Genomic DNA, 27,917 nt, shown 5'->3' with positions numbered 1-27,917 from the left:
GGATAAGAATACAGGTATAAAAAACATAACTAAATACAAACTAAAATATTATCAGATGTCCTCACAAATATCAAATAAATGTGGTAGGGTGAGATTTTCTTACTCCATCATTCCTTTTCATTTTTCACCATTTCTCTTCCAGGAAGAGGGTCATTAAGTAAGAAAAGACCAAAAGGAATTTGTTAGCGTAACATGCAGAATTGGGTTATGCTCTAAACCTGTTAAACCAAACCCATTGCCATCCAGTGGATTCTGACTCACAGCGACCCTATAGGACAGAATAGGACTGCCCCATATGGTTTCGAAGGAGTGCCTGGTGGATTCAAACTACTGATCTTTTGGCGGCAGCCATAGCTCTTAACCACTAGCCACCATGGTTTCCTGGGGTTTTGTTCTAAGTAGTGGTTAGTATGAAATATTTTTCTTTTAGAGTTAATGCCATAGGATGCCTAGTAGGGAGAGAACAGAAAAATGAGGAAGAAAACCAGGTGAAACCAATTTACTGGGAGCTAGCACACTGAGGAATGGGTGGATGGATAAAAAGATCTAGGGGGTTTGTGGAAATACAGAACAGGAGAGAAGACCGGAGAGAGAAGGGGCTACCAGGCCCTCCTGTGAGGTAGACTCTGATAAACGTCTTGGTAGGACAAGTTAAGAACAGTGTTTCATTGTATTATAAACTCCCACTGTGTTCATCATTGTCTAATAAGACTTCCTTTCTGGCAGTGGATTGTACTTCCCAAATGTTAAGGGCATAATTATTTGAAGCGTTGGAGTCATGATGGAGGGAAGCAGGTTTTGTTAAAGTTAGGAGAGGTGGTGTGGTGTTGGTGCTTGGTGGAGAGTGTTCTCAGGCAGATTATGGACTAAAGACAATGTGAAAGCAGGGATCTCTTTGCCAGTTTCCATGAATTGACCTCCAGCAACCACAGCTTATGCTTGATGAAGAAAATGTTTTAGCTGGAATTAAATATAAAGTCTTAAAATGGAATTTGAGTAGGTCGTTAATTAAGTGTACATGATATCAAGTTCTTCCCATGCTTGCTAAGGGGAAAGTAACAGATATCTGAAGTGGGATAGTAGTAAGAGGGTCAAAGGTAGAAATAATAATAAGATCAAATTATAAAGAAAAATAGAAGATTTCACAATTTTGCCTGGGTTTGACCTATTGATCCTTGTTTGGGTGAAGGAAAAATAATCTGTTCAGAAGTCTTTCTGACTTATCTGCTGGTATTTCTTTTCTACTTGGCATCATATGTGAAACATTTTTTTAAAGCACATGCCAGCTCTTTTCAAAGGGAGCTTTGTTCTCAGATGATCCGTTAATTGAGGTATCGCTACAGAATTTGGGACAAAATTCAGTTTATATTGTAGAACTCCTTAGTGTGGTTTACTCTTCAATCCTTTTACTCCTCCTTTGATACCTCCAAATACACTCTTCTTCCTCTTAACTGCCAGAGTGATTTCAGAACATTGTGCAACAAGTTCCCAGAGACCCATTATGCCGTAACAATTCTATTCCAGCAGTGAGCTGCAGGTTCCGTCCTTGCCTGCTTTCCTGAGTGGAAGGCTACCCTCATCCATCACTAATGGCAGAGTAGGATAAGCACCGCCCAGACCTACAGGCTTGCTAAGTACCAGGAACCCAAGCAAGAATTCATCATGCCAATCAAACCTATTGGGTGGATATGCGGGCAGGTGTTGAAGAACTTTACTGGAAAAAGTATGCACACTTTTGTTGTAAAGAGGATATGGGTGTGAGAAATAACAGAATAAAGTCCCCCAGGGTTTCCTGTATTCCCAGTCACCCAGAAAGTAGATCCAGTGTTTCATGTTAGGTCGAATTGTGTATAGGGGATATTTTTAGTTAAGCTTTTTTCTTCCCAACTTTTTTTGTCTTAGTCGAGGGGCTCCAGAAAGTAATCATGGACCTTGTAGATGAGTTTAAAGATGAATTCCCTACCATTCTGCGATTATCACAGTCGAAACAGGTAATGTGATTTCATAACTTTGAAAAGGAACACCAAAAGTATATTGTTTTAGTATCATACGGATTGTTTAATGCTTGATTTTGAGATCAGTGCTGGAAGTATAAGAAAACATTAATTTCACCTCAGGGAAACAAACTCCAAATCTTACCCACTGAGGGGGCCTATGGAAAGCAGAGACTGTGAGCCCAAGAAGTGAGCTAGATGAATGAAGTTTAAAGAAAATCACTGTGCATTAGATTGGAAATCTGAAAACTCTCTCATAGCCACAACTGCAATGTAACTTACTTAAGACTTGCTTAATGTAAAATCAGAAAAATACCTAGATATACTTCAGGTAAAATTTATAATAATTAAATCAGTGTGAATAACAGAAAAATTTGAACAATATGGTTGTGTTTGTGACAATTGGGTGTGTATTTTAATGTGGAAAGAAAATATCGATATTAAAGCAAAGTACATGTGTTTATTTTTTAACCTGTATTCCAAAAAGCATTTGATACAAATAAAGTATTGCTAGGGAAGGTAGAGAATTTTGAAGAGACATATGGTCAAGAAAAAGCAACACCTCATTTAGCGGATACACGTAACCTGACTTACTTAAAGGTATGCAGCTTCTAATGGAAAAGTATGTTTCAGTCACTTTGACTGCAGGTGGAATTGTAAAGTTACATGATACAGTAAACAATTCATTTATCCAAAAGTGAGACTCTTGGCAATGTCAAATGAAGAACATAGCCAAAACCTCAACAAACAAAAAGTGTTCTGTGTAACATAGTAATCACAAAGTCTATATATTTCACTAACATTTTTTTGTTGTTAGTTGCTGCTGTGGCCTTGGGCCCTGACTCATGGATACCCCAGGTACAATGAGATTGGGCCATTGTGATTCATAAAGACTTTATTGGCTGGTTTTTCAGAAGTATATCACATTGTTGTCTTAGTCATCTAGTGCTGCTATAACAGAAATACCACAAGTGGATGGATTTAGCAAAGAGTTTATTCTCTCACAGTCCAGTAGACTAGAAGTCCAAATTCAGGGCACCAGCTCCAGGAGAAGTCTTTCTCTCTTTGTCAGCTCTGGAGGAAGGTCCTTGTCTTCAGTCTTCCCTTGGTCTGGAAGCGTCTTAGCGCAGGAACCTCAGGTCCAAAGGATGCACCCTGCTCCTGGGGCTTCTTTCTTGGTAGTATGAGGTCCCTAGCTCTCTGTTTGCTTCCTTTTCCTTTTATCTCTCGTAAGATAAAAGGTGGTACAGGCCACACCCTAGGAAAACTCCCTTTACATTGGACCAGGAATGTGGCCTGAGCAAGGGTGTTACATCCCACCCTAATCCTCTTTAACCAAATGCAGAGATTATGGTTTATAACGCATAGGAAAATCACAAAATGGAAGACAACTACACATGGCCTAACCAAGTTGACACATATTTTGGGGGGACACAGTTCAATCCATTACATCTGTCTTAGTCTGGAAGCTCTATTGCAACCTGTTCAGCATCACAGCAACATGAAAGCCTCCACAGATAAATGGGTGGTAGATGCACTTAAGATACATTGGCTAGGAATCAGACCTGGGTTTCCTGTGTAGAAGGTGAGAATTCTACCACCGAATCATCACTGCCCTCAAGGAGAGGTAGTAGAGCCACATTTAGCCATTCATCCAGACAACAAACCGTTGAACATTTAATAAATACTATTGCTTGGCACTGAGGAGAAGAAATACAAAGATAAATTAGACATGATGCCTTCAGTCAACAAGCTTAATCTAATGGAGACAAAGCTGTAAACAAGTAATTGTATTATAATACAGTTAGTGTTATGCAGGTATATCTAATTTAGAAGAGCGAGTAAATGACTATACTTGGGAAGTTCAGAGAAGGCTTCATGGAGAAAGGATGCTTAAATTGGGTCTCAAAGGATGAATAGGAATTTTCAAGGTGAAGAAAGGGATAGGGTGAGTAAGGTCAAAGAAGAACATTACAGAGGAAGCAGTGTGAGTTAGTTCCGAAAGTATGAAAAAGCATAGCATGTTCGCAGCATATTAAGTAAATCTGAATAAATGGCATGTAGGATAAGAAGATTGAGGCAGGAAATAGTAGAAAATTAGAAAATGTAAATGGGTCAGAATATGGAGTTATTTCTATGTCAAGTAAAAAAGACTGTACTTTATCTTATTTATAACACAGGTATTAGTCACTGACATGTTTTGAATATAGAAATGACATCTGATTTGCACTTTAAAAAGACTTCACCAGTGGTAGTGAGGTCAGAATGGAGGCAGAACTTCTAGTAAAATTCTGTTGGCAAATGACAGTCAAGAACACGACATTGACTTTGAGAATAGAGGGAATGGGTTGGATATACGAGGTGTTTAGAATATTTTGAAAACTGATAGTATGGTCTGAGAAGGATATTAGAAGTTAAGGAAGACTCCTGAATTTCTTAGGTGGCTGAAGAATAGCAATTCCATTAATTGAAATAGAGGACTATATAAGGAGGAGCAGGTTTGTAGAAGACGATAATGAGTTGATTGTAGTTTAAGGGGTTATGCCACATCCTGCAGAGCATGGAGTTGAGTTGAATATTGGATATATAGGTTAGAAATTCCTGAGAAGTCTGGGCTGAAGATGTGTATTTAGGAGTCGTCAGTATATAGTGTATAGTTACTGTGTATAGTTAAACCAAGTATGTAACTATGTCGACATGAGCAATGATATCTCTCATTCCACAGTAATAAGATGGCATTCAGCTAAAAAGTAGGATAGGACAAGGTTTAAAAGCTCTTCAGGGTGAATCAAATTTTGTAATTGCATCTTTAAAAACAAACAAACAAACCCAACCCATTACGATGGAGTCAATTCCCACTCATAACGACCCTATAGGACAGAGTAGAACTGCCCCATAGGGTTTCCAAGGAGCAGCTGGTGGATTTGAACTGCCACCCTTTCGGTTAACAGCCAAACTCTTAACCATTATGCCACCTAGGCTCCAAACTAGTTATTTCCCCTTTTTGTATTTTGCTAGCCTTAGTATAAATCTCTTGGAAGTTTGGAGACTTTTCTTGGCTATGCTCTGGGTTGTTAAGGGAAGAGATGGGAAGATGTCCATACATGGGCCAGTGTGTAAAATGGTTAAGCTGTCACTGTAGTGGCAATAATTGTTGAGAAACCCCAAGGTGAATCCTCGGAGACAAGTGATAGGCATGGAAAAACCCCTTCCAAGTTGTGATTCTCTCATCATTGCCAACATTAGAGAAACGGGGGTTTTATTAAAGAAGTTGCAGCTTTCTTTACAACTTCCTATCCTCTGAATAGCCTTATTATCACCTAAACCATAAATGAGATTTATGGTGAAATAGATTGATATTCTAATTTCCCAAGAACTCTGAATTTTTATTTCCAACTCATTGAAGTCATTTACTTTACATGAACTTTACCCCACTCAGGAACTCACAGAGAGATTGCTAAAGTTACTTTCTCATTCTAAAACTCTTACATTGTTCTCTTCCCACCACTTCCTTTGAAGAATGTAGTGCTGAGATTGAGGAAGCCCAAATAGAGAATATTATAACAAATTTGAATTTATTTGCTCTTCAAAAGTAATTTTTCAAAAAACATTGCTAATACTGGGTTATTAACCAGATAATCTTTTTAAAGGTCAGATTAAAATGCTGTAGGTTTTATTATTTCCAGCATTGTCTCTAGTCCTCAAATCTACTGAAAGGAATGGTTTCAAGAATACTCAGAGGGCTTTATTAAGTGAGTTGTATTTTAAATTGCTAAATTTTGTGATTAGTATTTAAATCACTTTAAAAAAAATCTATTTCTGGCATTTATTTAGGAAAAGGCTCCCATGCTAGCCTGGAGCAAAAAGATTTGATGGGAGCAAGGTTTCTTGTTGGAACCCTTGCTGAGAATTTGCATTCCTAACAAGTTCCTGGGGTGATGCTAAAGCTGCTGGTTAGGGACCAGTTCTGATATCCACTAGTAGAGCAGTGGGCCTTACAGTTTTTTATATGTGAGAATCATCTGGGGATCCTGTTAAAATGTAAATACTGATTCAGTATATCTGGGGTGGAAATGCAAATTCTCAGCAGGGGTTCAAACCAGAATGAACCAATTCAAGGGGCTGGATGGAAGTGAGGGTAGAATTTTCATATGGGAATATACCCAGAATAATGATTATTAAATAGTCCTTCAAAACTTTTAGTTTTGAAGGAAATTTTCTTTCTGGGCCTGGCAAATTTAGTTTTAGAATCTTGGCTTGAGGTCATGGCTTCTGAGGTCATGTATTTCCCAGTGACTCTTGCCCACCAGCTGAGACCCTCAAAACCCTCAGTATCTATTTCCTTTAATAAAAATTTAAGGTTTACAATTGAAATTGTAAATGATTCCCACATAAGGACTTAAAAATATTAAACCTTTAATTTTGAACAAATGTGTACTATAATTGGAGAACTAAAAAAAAATTAAAGTCAATATGATCCTTACTAAAATGAGAGAAGTCTTATGTGGTAAACGGTCAGTTTTTGTGGGTTTTAATTTTGAAAGGTGATTATATGTTTTATTCAGTTATTATCTTACCATATACTACAAAATTGGGAGTTGTGGACAGAACACAAGGAGCCCTGGTGGCACACTGGTTAAGCACCCTTAGGGGGTTCAAACCCACCAGCTGCTCCACAGGAGAAAAGTTCTGGCAATCAGCCTGGGAAACTGAGGTCACATTGAGTTGCTATGAGTCAGACTTTGACATGATGGTACTTAACAACAACAGACACAACATATTAGAATCCGTGCAAAAATTTGGATTTTTACATTACAAAAATTTGTGGATGTACTTTTCTGAATTCTCTGGGTTTTTTTTTTTTGTTTGTTTGTTTTTTCAATATGGGATAAAATCTGCTGGGAATACACAGTGATTTCTGGAAATTACTTGTAATGGTATTGAAGTTTCTAAATGTAGTAAGAGTAGGACTTAACTAGACTAGAAGGTCCTATAATTCAATTATATTTTTGTCTTCGTTGGGTTGTTTCTTGTGGAGCACTAGCAATATTGTGAAAGATACAAAGCACTTTGTGCACTGAAAACTTTCTGAGTGATTTCCAATTTAATATTTGATATACTTCCCTGATATTTCTCAATGTTAATTTGTTATATTTTCTGATATTCTTCATCATTAATTTTGACAAATATTTATAGAGCACCTACTATGTGCCAGACACGGTTCCTGGCACTAGGGAAAAATCCATGAGCCAAGTATAAAACACTGCTGTCACAGAACTTACTTACATCTGGTCAAATAGAAAAATAATAAACAAGGAAATTGAGTAAATTATTAGGTAGTGGTAAGTCTTAAGAAGAAGAAACTGTAGAAGGGATATTAAGTCCGGGTAGGGATTAGGGGAGGAGCCCTGGTGGCACAATGGTTAAGTGCTCAGCTGTTAACCAAAAGGTAGATGGCTCCAATCAACTAGGAGCTCTGCAGGAGAAAACACCTGGTGATCTGCTCCTGTAAAGACTGCAGTCTAGGAAGTCCTATGGGGCAGTTCTACTCCGTCCTATAGGGTCGCTGTGAGTTGGAATCGACTCCCTGGCACACAACAATACCACCATAGTAAAGAAAATGGGGAAAGCTGGTACCTCAAAAAAAAAAAAAAAAAAGATTTGTTTTTTTAATAGAGCTAGTTGAAAAGTTACTTGCTGAAGGTAAGAGCCAGTTAGAATCATCATTTAAAACTGGTGACTTATTTTTTTTAAAAAAGAGGGAAGTCTCATCCTATATCTGAAAGAATGCAAGTAGTTCTCCTCTGTAGCAGCGCCAGCACCAGCACCACAAAGAACCACTGAATGGACAGTGTCAGTGCTCAGATTTGGTTTCTAATGTAATTCTTCTTAAAAACAATGAGTGTGTTTTTGGAAAAGAGTTGATTTCATGTTTTGTGGCAGGGAAAATAAACGTGGTTAGGAACAGTTTGTTGTCATCAAGTAATCCTCTCAGAGGTATCTAGGAGATAATCGAAAAAGGAAAGCATTTAAAAACCATGAAGGTAATAATAATTAGAGAATTAAAGGGAAACAGATGATAACCTTTAAAAGTACATCGAGTCTGTTGGAAAAAGCCATGAATCGTAACACTGAAATGGGGAATACAACACAAGGTTTGCTAAAACATTATTGTAATGTACACTTAAAAAATCTTGTTTATAATAAATGCTGTATTTTGTCGACATAAATTATGTGAATCCTACAGTAGCGTGTTGATTAGCAATCAGATTATCACAAAAAGGCTTATTTATTTATTTTTAATAATTTTTCTTGTGCTTTAAGTGAAAGCTGCTAACCAAAAGGTCAGCAGTTTGAATCCACCAGGCGCTCCTTGGAAACTCTATGGGGCAGTTCTACTCAGTCCTACAGGGTCGCTATGAGTCGGAATCGACTATATGGCACTGGGTTTGGTTTTTTTTTTTAAGTGAAAGTTTACAAATCAAGGCAGTCTCTCACATAAAAACTTATATACACCTTACCACTCCCAATTAGTCTCCCCCCAATGAGACAGCCCACTCCCTCCTTCCAGTCTCTCTTTTCATGACCATTTTGCCAGCTTCTAACCCCCCCCATCCTCTCATCTCCCCTCCAGACAGGAGATGCCAACATAGTCTCAAGTGTCCACCTGATGCAAGTAGCTCACTCCTTATCAGCCTCTCTCCAACCCATTGTCCACTCCAATCCATGCCTGATGAGTTGCCTCCTGGAATGGTTCCTATCCTGGGTCAACAGAAGGTTTGGGGACCATGACCATCGGGATTCCTCTAGTCTCAGTCAGACCATTAAGTCTGGTCTTTTTATGAGAATTTGGGGTCTGCATCCCACTGTTCTCCTGCTCCCTGGGGGGTTCTCTGTTGTGTTCCCTGTCAGGGCAGTCATCGGTTGTGGCCGGGCACCATCTAGTTCTTCTGGTCTCAGGATGATGTAGTCTCTGGTTCATGTAGCCCCTTCTGTCTCTTGGGTGAATAATTACCTCGTGTCCTTGGTGTTCTTCATTCTCCTTTGATCCAGGTAGGTTGAGACTCATCAGTGCATCTTAGGTGGCCGCTTGCTAGCGTTTAAGACCCCAGACGCCACTCTTCAAAGTGGGATGCAGAATGTTAATAGATTTTATTATGCCAATTGACTTAGATGTCCCCTGAAACCATGGTCCCCAAACCTCTGCCCCTGCTTCGCTGACCTTCTAAGCATTCAGTTTATTCAGGAAACTTCTTTGCTTTTGGTTTAGTCCAGTTGTGCTGACCTCCCCTGTATTGAGTGTTGTCCTTCCCTTCACCTAAAGTAGTTCTTATCTACTACCTAATTAGTAAATACCTCTCTCCCACACTCCCTCCCTCCCCCCTGTCATAACCACAAAAGAATGTGTTGTTCTCAGTTTAAACTATTTCTCAAGATCTTATAATAGTGATCTTATACAATATTTGTCCTTTTGCAACTGACTAATTTCACTCAGCATAATGCCTTCCAGGTTCCTCCATGTTATGAAATCTTTCACAGATTCATCACTGTTCTTTATCGATGTGTAGTATTCCATTGTATGAATATACCATAATTTATTTATCCATTCATCCATTGATGGGAACCTTGGTTGCTTCCATCTTTTTGCTATTGTAAACAGTGCTGCAATGAACATGGGTGTGCATATATCTGTTTGTGTAAAGGCTCTTATTTCTCTAGGGTATATTCTGAGGAGTGGGATTGCTGAGTTGTATGGTAGTTCTATTTCTAGCTTTTTAAGGAAGCACCAAATTGATTTCCAAAGTGGTTGTACCATTTTACATTCCCGCCAGCAGTGTATAAGTGTTCCAATCTCTCCACAGCCTCTCCAGCATTTATTATTTTGTGTTTTTTAGATTAATGCCAACTTTGGAGATGGAATCTCATTGTACTTTTAATTTGCATTTCTCTAATTTGGGTTTTTGGTTTTAAAGGCTAATGATCGAGAGCATTTCCTCATGTATCTGTTAGCAGCCTGAATGTCTTCTTTAGTGAAGTGCCTGTTCATATCCTTTTCCCATTTTTTAATTGGGTTGCTTGTCTTTTTGTGGTGGAGTTTTAGCAGAATCATGTAGATTTTAGAGATCAGGTGCTGGTTGGAGATGTCATAGCTGAAAATATTTTCCCAGTCTGTAGGTGGTCTTTTTACTCTTTTGGTGAAGTCTTTAGATGAGCACAGGTGTTTGATTTTTAGGAGCTCTCCGTTATCTGGTTTCTCTTCGGCATTTTTAGTAATGTTTTGTATTCTCTTTATGTCTTGTATTAGGGCTCCTAATGTTGTCCCTGTTTTTTCTTCCATGATCTTTATCATTTTAGACTTTATGTTTAGGTCTTTGATCCATTTGGAGTTAGTTTTTGTGCAAGGCATGAGGTATGGGTCCTGTTTCATTTTTTTGCAGATGGATATCCAGTTATGCCAGCACCATTTGTTAAAAAGACTATCTTTTCCCCAATTAACTGACACTGGGCCTTTGTCAAATATCAGCTGCTCATATGTGGATGGATTTATATCTGGATTCTCAATTCTGTTCCATTGGTCTATGTGTCTGTTGCTGTACCAGTACCAGGCTGTTTTGACTATTGCGGCTGTATAATAGGTTCAAAAATCAGGTAGAGAGAGGCCTCCCACTTTTTTCTTCTTTTTCAGTAATGCTTTACTTATCCAGGGCTTCTTTCCCTTCCATATAAAGTTGGTGATTTGTTTCTCCATCACATTAAAAAATGTCATTGGAATTTGGATCAGAAGTGCATTGTGTATATAGATGGCATTTGGTAGAATAGGCATTTTTACAATGTTAAGTCTTCCTATCCATGAACAAGGTATGTTTTTCTACTTATGTAGGTCCCTTTTGGTTTCTTGCAGTAGTACCTTATAATTTTCTTTGTATAGGTCTTTTCATCTTTGGTAAGATTTATTCCTATATATTTTATCTTCTTGGGGGCTACTGTGAATAGTATTGATTTGGCGATTTACTCTTTGATGTTCTTTTTGTTGATGTAGAGGAATCCAACTGATTTTTGTATGTTTACCTTGTAACCTGATGCTCCGCTGAAGTCTTCTAGTAGTTTCAGTAGTTTTCTGGAGGATTCCTTAGGGTTTTCTGTGGTTAAGATCCTGTCGTCTGCAAATAGAGACAATTTTACTTCTTCCTTGCCAATCTGGATGCCCTTTATTTCTTTGTCTAGCCTAATTGCTCTGGTTAGGACCTCCAGCACTATGTTGAATAAGAGCGGTGATAAAGGGCATCCTTGTCTGGTTCCCGATCTCAATGGGGATGCTTTCAGGCTCTCTCCATTTAGGGTGATGTTGGCTGTTGGCTTTGTATAAATGCCCTTTATTATGTTGAGGAATTTTCCTTCTATTCCTATTTTGCTGAGAGTTTTACCATGAATGGGTGTTGGACTTTGTCAAATGCCTTTTCTGCATCAATTGATAAGATCATGTGGTTTTTATATTTTGTTTTATTTATAAGGTGGATTACATTAACTGTTTTTCTAATATTGAACCAACCTTGAGTACCTGGTATAAATCCCACTTGGTCACGGTGAATTATTTTTTTGATATGTTGTTGAATTCTATTGGCTAGAATTTTGTTGAGGATTTTTGCATCTAAGTTCATGAGGGGATATGGGTCTGTAATTTTCTTTTTTTATGGTGTGTTTACCTGGTTTTGGTATCAGGGATATGCTGGCTTCATAGAATGGGTTAGGGAGTATTCCATCCTTTTCTATGCTTTGAAATACCTTTAGTAGTAGTGGTGTTAACTCTTCTCTGAAAATTTGATAGAACTCTGCAGTCAAGCCATCTGGACCAGGGCTTTTTTTTTATTAAGAGTTTTTTGATTCCCTTTTCAACCTCTTTTTTTTGTTATGGGTCTATTTAGTTTTTCTACTTCTGTTTGTGTTAGTTTAGGTAGGTAGTGTGTTTCTAGGAATTCATCCATTTCTTCTAGGTTTTCAAATTTGTTAGAGTACAATTTTTCATAGTAATCTGATACGATTCTTTTAATTTCAGTCGGGTCTGTTATGATGTGGCCCATCTCATTTCTAATTTGCGTCATTTGTTTCCTTTCCCGTATTTCGTTAGTCAGTCTGGCCAGTGGTTTCTCAATTTTTTCAAAGAACCAACTTTTGGCTTTGTTAATTCTTTCAATTGTTTCTCTGTTCCTAATTCATTTAATTCTGCTCTAATTTTTATTATTTGTTTTCTTCTGGTGCCTGACAGATTCTTTTGTTGCTCTCTTTCTATTTGTTTAAATTGTAGGGACGGTTTTCTGATTTTGGCTTTTTCTTCTTTATGTACGTGTGCATTTGTTGATATAAATTGACCTCTGAGCATTGCTTTTGCTATGTCCCAAAGGTTTTGATAGGAAGTGTTTTCAGTCTCATTGCATTATGTGAATTTCTTTATTCCCTCCTTAATGTCTTCTATAACCCAGTCTTTTTTCAGCAGGGTATTGTTCAGTTTCCATGTATTTGATTTCTTTTCCCTGGTTTTTCTGTTACTGATTTCTACTTTTATGGCCTTATGATCTGAGGAGATGCTTTGTAATATTTTGCTGTTTTGGATTCTGCAAAGGCTTGTTTTATGACCTAATATGTGGTCTATTCTGGAGAATGTTCCATGTGCACTAGAAAAAAAAGTATATTTTGCAGCTGTTGGGTGGAGTGTTCTGTATAAGTCTATGAGGTCAAGTTGGTTGATTGTAGCAATTAGATCTTCCATGTCTCTGTTGAGCTTCTTACTGGATGTCCTATCCTTCACCAAAAGTGGTGTGTTGAAGTCTCCTACTATAATTGTGGAAGTGCCTATCTCACTTTTCAATTCTGTTAAAGTTTGTTTTATGTATCTTGCAGCCCTGTCATTGGGTGCATAAATATTTAATATGGTTATATGTTTCTGGTCAATTGTCCCTTTAATCATTATGTAGTGTCCTTCTTTGTCCTTTGTGGTGGATTTAACTTTAAAGTTTATTTTGTCTGAAATTAATATTGCCACTCCTGCTCTTCTTTGATTGTTGTTTGCTTGATATATATTTTTTCCATCCTTTGAGTTTTAGTTTATTTGTGTCTCTAAGTCTAAGGTGTGTCTCTTGTAGGCAGCATATAGACGGATTGTGTTTTTTTATCCAGCCTGTGACTCTCTGTCTCTTTATTGGTGCATTTAGTCCATTTACGTTCAGTGTAATTATGATGAGTTTAGTGCTGTCATTTTGATGCCTTTCTTTGTGTGTTGTTGACAATTTCATTTTTCCACTTACTTTTTTGTGCTGAGAAGTTTTTCTTTGTAAATTGTGTGTTCCTCATTTTCATAGTAGTTGAATTTATTTTTGCTGAGTCATTATGTTTATCTTGGTTTTTATTTTGAAGTATGGAATTTTAGACCTCTTTGTGGTTTTTTTTTTTTAAATTTTTTTTTTTGTGGTTACCTTAATATTTACCCCTATTTTTCTAAGTAAAAACCTAACTTGTATCATCGTGTATCGCCTTGGTTTCCTCTCCGTATGGAAGATCTATGGCTCCTGTATTTAGTCCCTCTTTTTTGATTATTGTAATCTTTTACATAATGACATCAATGATTCCCTGTTTTGAGCATTTTTTAAAAATCAATCTTATTTTGTTTTTGTGATTTCCCTATCTGAGGTAATATCTGGATTTTCTGTTCTGTGACCTTGTGTTGGTATCTGATATTATTGATTTTGTGACTGAAGACTTTCCTTTAGTAATTCTTGAAGCTTTGGTTTGGTTTTTGCAAATGCTCTAAGCTTGTGTTTTTCTGTAAATGTCTTAATTTCACCTTCATATTTGAGAGAGAGTTTTGCTGGATATATGATTCTTGGCTGGCAGTTTTTCTCCTTCATTGCTCCATATATGTCATCCCATTGCCTTCTTGCCTGCATGGTTTCTGCCAAGTAGTCTGAACTTATTCTTATTGTTTCTCCTTTGTAGGTGACTTTTTGTTTATCCCTGACTGCTTTTAAAATTTTCTCTTTATCTTTGGGTTTGGCAAGTTTGATGGTAATATGTCTTGGTGATTTTCTTTTGGGATCTATCTTGTACGGGATTCAACGAGCATCTTGGATAGATACCCTTTCATCTTTCACGATGCTAGGGAAGTTTTCTGCCAACAGATCTTCAACTGTTCTTTCTGTATTTTCTGTTATCCCTCCCTGTTCTGCAACTCCAATCACATGGAAGTTATTCTTCTTGATAGAGTCCCGCATGATTCTTAGGGTTTCTTCATTTTTTAAAATTCTTTTATCTGATTTTTCTTCAACTATATTGGTGTCAATTGTCTTATCCTCCAGCTCCCCCACTCTGCATTCCAGTTCCTCGATTCTGCTCCTCTGACTTCCTATTGAGTTGTCTAATTCTGTAATTTTATTGTTAATCTTTTGGATTTCTGCATGCTGTCTCTCTATGGATTCTTGCAGCTGATTAAATTTTTCACTATGTTCTTGAATAGTCTTTTTGATTTCTTCAACTGCTTTGTCAGTGTGTTCCTTGGCTTTTTCTGTAGATTGCCTTATTTCATTTCTAAGCCCATCCCTGATGCCTTGAAGCATTCTGTATATTAGTTTTTTATATTCTACATCTGGCAATTCCAGGATTGTGTCTTCATTTGGGAAAGATTTTGATTCTTTGATTTGGGGGTTTGTAGAAGCAATCATGGTCTGCTTCTCTATGTGATTTGATATCGACTGCTGTCTCTGAGCCATCTATAAGATATTGTAATGGTTTATTTTATATTTACTCACTGAGCCTTCTTTTTTTGTTTCTGTACACCCAGATGGGCTACTAGATTGTGCTATCTTGATTGTTGTAGCCTTTGAATCACTTATGCCTGTTACCAGCTGGTTTGAGCTGTTACCAGATATATGAGCCTATGAGTCTATTCACTATTCTTGAATAAAATCATCTTATGTGTCTTGATTCTGGGTCACATAGTGTGTGGTGTAGGCTGTCACCAGTTAACTTAGAGGAGTAGTGTAGTGGTGGTGACGGTTGTATGCACCAGATTCTAGTAGCAGCAGGGGGTCACACTCCGAGGAGGCAGGATGCTGACAGCCTTTCCCCACATGCCAGTGAGGTAGGAGTGTCTCTATTCTCTAGAGCACTATGGTGGGTGGGCTCTGCAGCTGTACTTTAGGCACCCAATGCTTGTACTGCTAAAGATTGGTAGGTGTCACTATCCTCAGATCCCTTTAGCAGGTGGCTAGGTGGTGAGGGTGGAGCTTCAGCCTTCAGTTCCCTGCTGTGGATCAGTGAGGGCTCTGTTTAATAGGTAGAGAGGTTTCAGACCTCCAAAACTTTCCTTTCCACTGCTCAGTTAAAACAATTATAGTCAGATCTCTATCAGAATTGCCTTTGCATTATAATAACCACCTCGTTCCCTGTAGGGATGAAAGCCAAAGACTGTGGATCTCTTATGCTTGGCTGGAGCTGGTTCTGTGTTATTTTTCCAGTTTAGGGAAGTCAGGGAAGGATTTTTCCCCCTGATTTTTAATTGCTGCTTCTCTCAGGCCAGGAGAATGGGTTAGAGAAAAAAAAACCCAAAGAGCACTTCACTCCCTGGCCCAGGGACTTCCAATGTTAATGAAGCTGGCTGGGGCAGGGAGGGGAGGGATCAGATAGATAGCAGAGGGTAGTGAGGCAAGATAGACAAAGTTACTTATCTTGTTTGGTGAGGACTGTTTTATCTGAGATTCCAGAAGGGCCTGTAGCCTGTGTGTGCTGGCTGGGTTGAGATTGCCCCTGAAGGTTAGGGCTGTGCCCTGTGCTTGCACCGTCTCAGGAAACTGTGATCAGCTTCTACGCTCTTAGTCCAAAGCCCAGCACCAACGTTTTCTGGCTGGGTCGCTGTGCTCCAGGCTCTGAAACCAGTCGTTGCTTTCCCATGGTTTCTCGTTCTGTCAGCCTCGTTGGTGTGCAGCCAGTGTGTGCTGGCTGGGTCACCGCTGAGGTTATTCCAGAGGGTTAGGACTGTGTCCCGTGCTTGCCCCATCTCAGTAAGTCACGATCGGCCCCACGACTTTGGCTCCAGGGAACTGTGAGGGCTCAAGGCTGTGGCGTGGCACGCCGGCTCCAGAAGCGGTCGCTGCTTTAGCACACAGCTTTCTCTCCCCGTCACTCAGGTCAACTCCTTAGTTCTGTGTTTGATGGTCAGGGTTCGTAGATTGTCACGTATGTAATTGATTCATTTGTTTTTTGAGTCTTTGTTGCAAGAGGGATCACGGAAACTTCTACCTACTCAGCCATCTTGGTCCCACCAAGGCTTATTTTTAGAAAGAGATAAAAACTTAGGAAAACTAGTAAAAGGAGGGAACCGTTGAGTGAATCAGAGGGGAAATCTTATGTAGTGTTTGGGAGAATGAATCAAGATTGGTTAATAAAAATAGATGTGTAAAGTCAGTGAATCCAGGCCAACATTTACAGATCACCAGTATTTTGTAAAGAAACTTAAAAAATGAGGGGAAGCTGCACAATGTTAACATTTTATAACTACAAAAATGAAGGGTCCCCAAAACACAGATATGTTTGACCAAGTAGACAAGGTTTCAGTAATGGCAGAACTATGTGTGTGCATATATATATATGGGCAAATATTTATTCAGGAGCCCTGGTGGTGCAGTGGTTAAAGTGCTCAGTTGCCAACCAAAAGGTTGGTGGTATGAACCCATCAATCAGCTGCTCATCGGGAGAAAGATGTTGCAGTCTGCTTGTCTAAGGATTACAACCTTGGGAACCCTATGGAGCAGTTCTACTCTGTCCTACAGGGTCGCTATGAGTTGCAATCAACTCAACAGCAACAGATTTTACATATATATGCTTTGATGGAGCCAAAACATGGGGGTCATTAAACGTATATATATAGATATATGTTTGCCCTGGTAATATAGCACCCACTTTATGCCAAGAAATTATAATGAGAGGAAACATATACAAGTAAATTGTAATCAGAAGTAAAACCATCTTATTCCGTCTGCTGCACCTCAAGGAGGAGTTGGGAGAGGTCAGTGCAGCAAAGCATAAGGTCACAAAAGAAATCAAACCTGTATGTACAGAAGCTTTGAATGCAGGTGACAGTGATTTTCTTCCTTGGTGTGCTCACAACCAGAGTCGTTGTTGTTAGTTGCAGTTGGGTCAATTCTGGATATCAAGTGATGGTACCAGCATATTATCTTGCTTATTATACTTGCAGACTCGATGGCAATGTATTTGGTTTTATATATACATATACATGTTGTTGTTGTTAGGTGCACTTAGGTTGTTTCCATCTTCTTGCTATTGTGAATAATGCCACAGTGAACAAATGTGTGCATATGTCTATTTTTGTCACTGCTATTAGACCCCTAGGGTATATATCTAAGAGTGGGATTGCTGGATCATAGGGTATTTCATTTTCTAGCTGTTTGAGGAAGCACCATACGATTTTCCATAGTGGTTGTATCATTTTTACATTCCCACCAGCAGTGGATAAGGATTCCAATCTCCCCACAACCTTGCCAGCATTTGTTGTTTTCTGTTTGTTTTTGATCAGTGTCACTTTTGCATGGGTGAGATGGAATCTCATTGTAGTTTTGATTTGCATCTCTCTGATGGCTAATATTGCAAGCATCTTTTCATGTATTTGTTGGCCGATTGAATGTCCCAGGTTTGGTTTTTTGGTAAGCGCCTACAATTTAGATTGCATTCTCCACTGTTAGTATTGATTACGAGGTTTGAGACCACCAGGGGTGGGTCAATGGGACTTTTCCAGAAAAGTTAACAGATTAAGCCAAAACAGGGCTCCAAATGCTGCAGAAATACATTCTCATTGACAGACTAGAACAGCTTTTGGTTGTCTCCAACGACAAACACTGAACGGTAATCTGGACTTTGATAACAAAACTAGCAATTATAAAATTATCTCAGGATAAAAGGGCATTTTAAATAAATTACATGTTTGCTCTTAGACAAATGTATGGTTTTTATTGTATGAAAAAAATCCTTTTAAGAGAAATTTTTTATTTATGTACTTAGACTCAATAAATAAACATGTAGGTATTCAAAGTTACTCATTTGTGTTTTTAACCAATACTTTTTTCCAAGTTATATACTAAAAAGTCAGAATAGCCCATAAGATTACTTAAACGAATAATGGGAACAACGCTTGTCCCTTGCCTGGAATGCAGTCTAACCACATTGTAAGTAATTTCCCTGTGGTTTACTTTCTGGGAGTGCAGAGAAAGAACTACATGTCATGTGTTTTGGTAATGCCATAAAATCTTCAAATTTTCCTGTCAGAATGCTGAAAGAAGCTAAGAAGTTTTTAGCAGTAAAAGTTTCTTAAGACTGTTGAGTATACAGAGTATTTGTTTTATTACTTTTCTTTAAACTGTAAACATACGTATATTGTATGTATGCTATTATCTCATAATTTGAACTTTTGAAAGTAAACTGGGAAAATATTTGTTACTTTTGAAAGAGTTCTTTAAAAATAAATGCAAATAGGTAGAAACCCAGAGAGAAAAATGAAAAATGTGTATCTTTTCACTAGTAATTTCACCTCTGGATGTTTATCCTAAGGAAAAAAAAATCAGATATTCATATACCGATTTAAGTATACAGGGGAAATCTATGATGTTGTATTGGAGGGGAGGGATAGAATTATTGGACACTGAGAATATGCACAATATAAAGTTATATGGTACTATGTCTTTGCCTGAAGTAGACTTTAATAATGCATTGGACAACCACATGGCAGTCACTTTTCAAAGGCTTTTTTCCGCCCCCAGAAAACAGAACCCGTCCAAAAACCCTCCAAGGTCAGAATGGCTACTATTTTAGCCAAGATCAACCGAGGAACATTCATTCAGGGATTATACAGCATATCCAGATCCTCTCAGTCAGTGGCCAAACTTCTGCAGCCTCAGCTTGCTTGTAGGCTCTTAGAGCTACGGGACATATCTGGTCGTTTACTGAGGGAAGTTAATGCACCAAAGCAACCCCTGTACAACATGCAGGTAAGTGACTATTGCATTTGCACAAGACCTGGACTATATTTTAGGAACTGTTTCAAATTCGCGAGATTTAGAAAATGAAAATGAGGCACATTGTGGTTATCCTACCTGTAAAACAGATATACTTGGATAAGAAGTGAATAAGTGAATGCTTGGGCTTTTTTTTTTTTTAAATATAGTGTATTCTTTGGTTTAATTAAGCCTGAAAGAAGACATAATGTGGAATTTTCTTCTACTTTATTATTAGATTGATCAATATTAAATTGTCAGTTTTTGATGGTTTAACCTTAAATATAAGTATGTTAATTTGCATTTATATCAAACCTTTTTTCCAATAAATTTATGTTTCTCAGGTAATTTTTGTTTGATATATTGAGTATATTTAACTATAAACTCTTTCTGATAGACCTGTCAACATTCAGGTATATTTCAAATGATATGTTCTACATTGTTTTATTGAGGATCTGTTATGATATTTTGTTAAACACAGTGACTCTTAAAACTTTTTAAGGACAAACTTTTTTTCTAAATTTTATGGCACCGAACTCTGGGTTTTTCAATCTGAGCATTATTCAAAGTGTCCTAAATTTAAACAACAAAAGGTTTGAATCTGGTAAGGCTGTCGTCTAAATCCCTGAGTGAACAAATTTGAATCCTTTTGTCGAAGGAAGAGAAAACCTGGCTCAGTCTTGGTTAAACCAAAAGGAGACACATTAGTTCATGTAGCTGAACATTCCAGAGCTGACAAAATTTCAGCCATAGGTGGATACAGGCACTCAAATTATGCCTTCAGGACCCTGCTTCCCTTTTTCTCCACCTCGCAGCTCTGCTTTCTCTATATTGACTCCATCCTCAGACAGGTTTTCCCCTCATGGTCACAAGATTGTGTGCAGCTATTCCCAGGGCTACATATTTCCAGATTCAAATCCAGCAGAAAAAAGAGTCCTTGATCCAGCATTCCTGTGAAGTGTTCAGGTTCACTCTTAGAGAATTGCTTAGGTCTCAGTGCTCACTGCTAAGTCGCAGAAGTGGGATGGACTAACAGGTCTAGGACTGGATTACCTCCTTCTTCTTTAGAGTTGTGGGTGTAGCTTCATCCAGAACACATGGCCTGAGAGTGAGGAAAGGGTGAATCCTCAAACGAAAATCTGAGATGTTTTGGCAAAATGGATGCTGGGTGACCAAAAATTGTCAAGTATCTATTACATGAGTATCTTTCTTTAATCAAAGATTTTGACATTTTCAGAAATCATCAGGTATTTTAACTAGGAATTGCCTGAGAACAGCATTTATAAAAGACTCCTTTCTAATGATAACTGAGGAAATAAGAAATGATCTGTGTTTGCTAACCAATGAATTCTTTTAAGCAATATAAGCCTTATTCCTGTATCATTTGGTCATCAAAAAAGAAACATAGCTGAAGAGTATTGTTTGAAATTCCCAATGAAATGTCTTTCTGAATCTAATGTTTTACATTCCTGTTACTTTCCTCTAGTTGTCAAATCCATGATTTTAAATAGAGGGTTGATATAAGAAATAGCCTTTGAAGAATATTTCTGTATTAAGTACAAAATCATGTTTAAAAACACTGTCCATTATGTTGTTAAAGTCTTCCTTTTATCATTTTGCTCTTCATTGTTAAGTCAGAACTGTGCAAGAGCTGAGATTTTACCCTACATTTTTCCCACCACAGTTACACACACGTGCATGCACACACACGTGCTCGTTCTGACAAAAGACACAAGCCCCGTGGATCAGAGACACAGATGATTTATTATTTACAGCAAAAGCAGCATCCAGAACAATATCTCGTGTTGGTTCGCTATGCCTCAATGGCCTTAGGACAATGCATTAAAGGCCGGATGTTACCTGTGCATCTAGTAAGCTGCATCATAGGAGAGAAGCCCTGAAATTAGGAGACCCTGAGCTTCTTAGAGGGCTGCTGGCCCATCTGCCCGTCCTGCCCTCCAGAAAGAAAGATTACTCTTTAGTCTGAAATGTAAGCAGATCTCCTCTAGAGGAGAAAAAGAAAAAGGTGTCTCTAAATTAGTTACCCTCAAGTGTAAGCAAATGTCTCAGGGGAAGGGAAGGAGAAGGTTTTATTTTTAGTGCCCTGTGACATCTCCAGGGAGACATCTCCAGATCTCGACAAAGAACTAAACTATCTCTAGTTTCCAAGGCTATTTGCTATTCAAAATGTGTCCTTTGCTCAGAAGGTCTGGTCTGTGCAGGAATGAGAGAAATCCATGGAGAATTGTTTCCCAACATTCATGAAAATTTAGTGGCAGAAATAAAATCTATCTTTACAATTGAATTTGTGTGTTTCCTATTACACAATATTGAGAACGAAAAAAACGCAATGTATTTGCCCTTTTAGCTTGACTGACAGTGAATTTCAGGTAAATTTAGAGTTCAGTTGTGATAACTAACTTCAGGAATCTGAGATAAAAGATGCTTAGGGAATTATGTGACATGTCCAAGGTCCACATCCTGACTGTGACTGTGCCTCTTTTCACACAATTCAAAATCAAAATCTATGAAGTCTCTTTTCCTTTTCTCTTATTATAAGGATCCAGATTTAATTAAAAAAACTTTTTTTTATCAATAAAATATTTCAAATATAAAAAAATATAATTCACCAGAAGTCTCACCCAAATTTAAACTGGTGACATTATTTTGCCATATTGGCTTCAGGTTTCTCCTTTATAAAAAGAAATATAATTAACTATGCCCCAATCCTTTCCTCTTTATTCCCTATCAGAAGTAATCATTATCCTGACGTTGATGTATTTCCATCTATATTTTTATATTTTCACTACATTTCTGTGCATCAATTAACAATGTATAATACTGTTCTTACGTATAGTTCAAATTTATGTGAATGGTAGTATACTGTTCTTATCCTTCTGAGGCTTCCTTTTTTCACTTAACATTACTGATACATAGCACTTTGGTTTATTTAACTCTGTGGTATTCCATTGTAAGAAAAAAATAATCCACAGTTTATCTATTATGGACAGATGGACAATTTAATGTCCAATATTTTGCTGTTACAAACAGTGTTTTAGTAAAAACTCTTGTAAATTACTCCTTATCCATGTGTACGAGACATTCTCCAGGTGTATATCTAGAAGAGGGATTGCTGAGTGTTAGAGGATGCGCATCTTCAACTTATTAGCTACTGCCAAACTATGCTTCAGAATGGGTACACTTTCTTGGGACTCCTGTGTTTCCTGAATCTGAGGATACTTTTTTCAGTTCTGGAAAATTCTTCACCATTATTTCTTCGAATATTGCCACTTTCTCATTTAATCTCTTTATTAGGATGCTTATCAAACATACTTTGAACCTTTTACTTTCTTGTCTATTTGTCTTTGTGTTTTCCTTCTCTTTTTCTCCCTTGGATGCATCCTGGATGTTCCCTTTGATCTAACTTTCAATTCACCAGTTCTCTCCAGTGGTGTCTAATACACTGTTTTACTTATTCAATGCATTTTAAATTTCAAATGTTATATTTATAATTTTACATATCATTTATGTTGTTGTTGTTGTGTTGTCGAGTCCATTCCTACTTGTCTTAGTTATCTAGTGCTGCTATCACAGAAATACCACAAGTGCATGGCTTCAATAAACAGAAGTTTGCTCTCTCACAGTCTAGTAGACTAGAAGTCCAAATTCAGGGCATCAGCTCCAGACGAAGGCTTTCTCTCTCTGTTGGCTCTGGAGGAAGATCCTTGTCTTCAATCTTCCCCTGGTCTAGGAGCTTCTCAGCACAGGGACCTCAGGTCCAAAATATGCACTCTGCTCCCGGCACTGCCTTCTTGATGGTAGGAGATCCCCCTTGTCTCTCTGCTCACTTCTTTCTTTTATATCTCAAAAGAGGTGGGCTTAAGACACTATCTAATCTTGTAGATTGAGTTCTGCCTCATCAACATAATTGCCACTAATCCTATCTCATCATATCATAGAGACAGGATTTACAATACATAAGAAAATCACATAAGATGACAAAATGGTGGACAGTCGCACAATACTGGGAGTCATGGCCTAGCCAAGGTGACACATATTTTGGGGGGGGACACAGTTCAATCCATGACACTACTCATGGTGATGCTATGTGTTACAGAGTAGAACTGCTGCTTAGGATTTTCTTGACTATAATCTTTACGGAAGCAGATGACCAGGCCTTTGGCAGCGTTGCTGGGTGAGTTCAAAACATCAATCTTTCAATTACCAACCAGCGCAAACCCTTTGTGCCACCCAGGGACCTATATAATTTCTAGAAGTTCTCGTTGGTGTTTTCTCAAAATTCCTGTTTTTTTCTTTTCTTGGTGTCTTTTACAGATTTATTCCTTTAAAAAAAAAAAAAAAAAAACTCTGTGATCGTTTTAAAGGTACTTACTTTGTGTTCTTTTTAAAGATTGTTTCTTGAGGTACTTGGGGGAATGCTAGTCTTTCCCACTACTGTGATCTTTTTTTTTTTTTGAGTCTCATTCATAATAGGTCATTTGCTTATGTTTTGTAAATTTTATCTTAAAAGTGTTCTTCAAAAGTAACTTTTTAAAAAATAGAAATCCTGTCTGGGCTTGGTGGTGGAACTATCCGAGGGAGATCAGCAGCCTAGGGCCAACCTTCGTGTTAATTTTTTAACTTAGGTTTTCTTGCATCACACTGGTAAGGTAAATTCAGACCTCTTTATGTGGTATAAGCTTGAGGTTTTGATCTCTTAAGAGAGAATTCTAGAGCTAGGTGGAGACCCATTTCCTCATCTTCTTCCTGGGCTGGGTGGTACAATTGTTTTAGTCCTACTTTCACTGCTCCCAACTCTGTAAAGGCCTAGTCCCTACCTTGTGTGCATACAAGTCTCACCTCTCCAGTCTCTGTATTAACACGTAGCCCGCAGCAATTATTTTAGGGTCTAACACCATCCCCAGATTTCTTGGAATATTAGCTCATACTAATATCTACTCTGGCTTAGCTCCCTCTTTGTTCCTGAGACCAGTGGATTTATCTCTCTCTCTTTTGTAAACTCAGTCTTGTATTACATTTTCAGGGTTTAATTTTATATAGAATTTCTAGATGTGAAGGTTTCCACATAAGCTCAGTCACCATGTTGCTGGCACCAGCTGTCTTTTAATTCTTAATATCCTCTTTTACAAGTTTGAATATTATAAGATAGTTAAATTTCTTTTTGGAGGTAAATGGAGTATAATTCTACTTTTTCACTCATTCAACAAATTTTATTGGGGACTTCATGTGTCAAGTCACCATATTAACTGGGGATTCAGAGATGTCTCACCCTTGCTCTTGGACTGTGGGGGTGATAGGCCAGTAAGCAAACAGTGTCAATAGAGAGTAGCAAGTATGCTAGGAAAGCCTAAGTCCAACAGAGTGGTCAGTGCAGGCTTTCTAGAGGATATGATACTGGATCTGAGACTTGAGGATGAGGAATTATCAGATGAAGTAGAAGAAGCATTCCAGGAAGAGAACAATATATATTAAGATAGTGAGGTGAGAAAGACCAGGGCTTGTTTGGAGAACTTAAGTAGCTCCATATGGCTGGAATGAAACAAGTGACCACAGTGCCAGGTCAGAGATGCCAAGGTCCTTAGGATTTGGGTATAAGGAACAAGTTTTACTTGGATAATGAGACAGCTAGAGTGAAGAGTTAGAATTGCTACTGAGAGGAAACTAAGTTATGATAAAGAAGAAAAAAGCATATCTCAAATATGAACAGCTTATTGAGAACACAAATACCAATATGAATAGTGAATACAGTGGCCTGGAGAGCCAAAGATACAACAGAGCTATGTGCGAGGTGTGGTGGAGGCTAATGGATTAGTCTGTGAATGGAGTGTATCCATGGTAGCAGAGTCTGCTAAGGGATGTGTCATAGCTTGGAGGAGCTACACCAGACATAGTACACTGCTTGGTTGCTTTGCCATGATGAACAGAGTTCAGCTTATCCAGAGTGGATTCCAGATGAATTCCTCCAAGAATTGTCAGGCTGCCTTTGCTGAGGTGGAGCTTTGAGTATGGGGACGTAACAAGAGTGAAAGTTGGAGCTATTATGCAAAGGAATATGCGTAATTGTGGATGCACGGAAGACATAGTTTATAAAAACTTAGCTGTAGGAAGGTAAGTTGCCAGGTTAAACTGTCTGAAGGCATATTTCAGTGGTCCTCTTTCCATGCTTTGGCCACTGATCTGAGGGTGATGAATGATGGAAAGATGCATTTGTACCCAGAGCACCTTAAACAATTCTGCCAAAACTCTCGCAGATATTATGTGGTTGGGAATACCAGTCAGGCATATTACTTTCCTCAAGAACAGGGGTCAGATGACCATTTTCATCAAGACACTAATCATACTTAGGATAGTATTTCAGCCCTATCTGAAATGATGCAGACAGTAATGGTCTTCCAAAGATCATCAGAGAACAGAGCTGGCATAGGAGTTCCCCCCACAAATTCCCTAGGCCTTTCTGGTTAGATGCTCAGCTCTAGAGCATGTCCCATATATCTCAGCATATTGAAGGATGTATCAAGTATGAGCCACATAAGACCAGCTGGCACAAGTGACCTAAATGGATTCTAGTGGCTCATTGTGGCTTTAGTACAGAGTCAGGCCTCTCTTGCTGGCCATTCCTTTGCACTTGGCTGTTTGGGTGCTAAGTCAGGATGCTCCTCAATGTCCTCTAGGTGCTGCAAGGCATAGATACTGGGATGAGGCTGCAGTGATATATCTGCTGGTTTTATAAAGGGCCCAGGAATGGAAAACTGAGGATTTCCTGGTGGTTTTCAACATTCCCCAGCACTGGTACTTGCAGAATGGTGCATCTTCTCAGCTTTGTGGGCTGTCTGGCTGAGTGAAGCTTGCATCTGCTCTGCACTGCAGTGACCTAGATAAGTGGCTCAAAAGCTGGCTTCAGCTAAAACACATCAGCTCCCAGACATAGCTGTTGATTTTGGCAGGCCAATACAAGACCGCAGGATCAGGAGGTCTTCCTGTGGTAGATTCTTTCCTACAATGGCGTTGGAGATAACTGTTTTCACTTTGTATTGGCACTGTGGGTAGGTGTCGGACAAGATATGGACAAAAGTGAAGTAAACTCATACCCTCTGAAATGCTTAGGCCATGGAGTGGATCCCAGTGAACTTGTTCCTTTTCATGAAGCATGTCAAAAGCTTATTTAAGTTTCTTTCTCACCTCCAACCCTCCAAAGCAGACTTCAGTTTTTTCTTTTTTTTTTTTAACTGTGCTTTAGGTAAAAGTTTACAGCTAAAGCTAATTTCTCATACAGAAATTTATACACCTATTGTTATGTAACACTAGTTGTGATCCCTATAATATGACAGCACATTCCGCTCTTTCACACTGGGCTTCCTGTGTCCATTCAACCAGCTTCTATTTATTTCTGCCTTCTCATCCTGCTTCCAAACAGGAGCTGCCCATTTAGCCTTGAGTGTCTACTTGAACTAAGAAGCACACTCTTCATGAGTATTATTTTATGTTTTGTAGTCCAGTCTAATTTTTGTCTGAAGAGCTGGCTTCGAGAGTGGTTTTAGTTCTGGATTAACAGAAAGCCTGGGGGTAGACTTCAGTTTTGGGTTTAAATTCTAAGCCTCAAAAATAATCAGGAACGTATGTATGTCCTTTTTGGACCTGACATGAGGCTATCTTGGCTGGTATAATTCAGACCTGGGAAGAGAGGACATTTCCTAGTAAGTAGAACCCATGTACTCTTATTTTTCTGGCAGTCCATGGTATATTCAATATTTTTCTCCAACACCGTAATTCAAAGGTATCAATTCTTCTTTTATCTTCCTTATTCATTGTCCAGCTTTTGCATGCATATGAGGCAATTAAAAATACCACGGCTTTGGTCAGGTGCACCTTACTCCTCAAAGTGACGTCTTTGCTTTTTAACACTTTAAAGCGGTCTTTTCCAGCAGATTTGCCCAAAGCAATATGTGACTCTGCTTCCATGGGCATTGACTGGGATCCAAGGAAAATGAAATCCTTGACAACTTCAATCTTTTCTCCATTTATCATAATGTTGCTTATTGGTCCAGTTGTGAAGATTTTTGTTTTCTTTATGTTGAGGTGTAATTCATACTGAAGGCTGTATAGGCTTTGATCTTCAACAGTAGGTGCTTCAAGCCTTCTTCACTTCCAGCAAGCAAGATTGCGTCATCTGTTGCATCATCTGCATAGCAGGTTGTTAATTAGTCTTATTCCAATGCTGATGCCATGTTCTTCTCTATATAGTCCAGGCTCAGAAAACTATATCTTTATGTAAATAGCAGAGACATAGTTATGTAAATTTACTAAACTTATAGGAAACGTTTCTCTGGACCCATCTATTAACAGCAGCCAATGTTTCTTGCAACACCTGTATGGAAAACACTGAGTTAGACAGTTGCCCCTACCTCTATTCTTTTTTACTCCCCATCAAGGTGGTTTTGGACAATCTAAACCAAGTTGGGCCTGGTAATTCCCCAATCTTCAGTTCATTTATAAGTGGATATTTATTTTCTAAACTGTAGTTTGCTACTTAGTGATTTACCTCATTATCAATGAGAATAAAATGAGCACATATAGTTCTTTTATGAGATGAGACAGTTAAAATTATGTGGGAGAAGTGGCATTACCATGATTTAGTTAAAGGTTGAAATGTTTTTACTGTTCGAATACCTATCTATTTTACATGTTAATATTACCAAGTTCAAAAAGCAAATATATGGGCAGAACATTGATTCCACCAAGATACCTTTAACTCAAATATGCAAATAGAATGAAATTGATATAACAAAGACAGAATTTTTGAAATAGGCCAGGATAATTTAACAAAGCTTCCCATTTACCAAATTTCTCCTTT

At 38.2% G+C, this 27,917-nt stretch overlaps 1 protein-coding gene across 1 annotated transcript in view; it reads left to right on the top strand.

Annotated features, from left to right (window-relative positions):
* Positions 1-517: 517 nt before the first annotated feature.
* SPATA9 (spermatogenesis associated 9) overlaps positions 518-27,917 on the top strand; it is a 37,328-nt gene continuing 9,928 nt past the window's right edge. The window contains exons 1-3 of the mRNA XM_049868503.1: positions 518-1,723; positions 1,903-1,991; positions 18,812-19,039. Of these exons, the coding sequence (XP_049724460.1) occupies positions 1,663-1,723; positions 1,903-1,991; positions 18,812-19,039 (378 nt within the window). The 5' untranslated portion in view covers positions 518-1,662. The remainder of the gene's footprint in view (positions 1,724-1,902; positions 1,992-18,811; positions 19,040-27,917) is intronic.

This window comes from Elephas maximus, chromosome 2, assembly GCF_024166365.1.
Source record: "Elephas maximus indicus isolate mEleMax1 chromosome 2, mEleMax1 primary haplotype, whole genome shotgun sequence".
Lineage (NCBI taxonomy): Eukaryota > Metazoa > Chordata > Mammalia > Proboscidea > Elephantidae > Elephas > Elephas maximus.
Note: the sequence above shows the minus strand (reverse complement) of the source record. Positions and strands in the feature narration are given on the sequence as shown.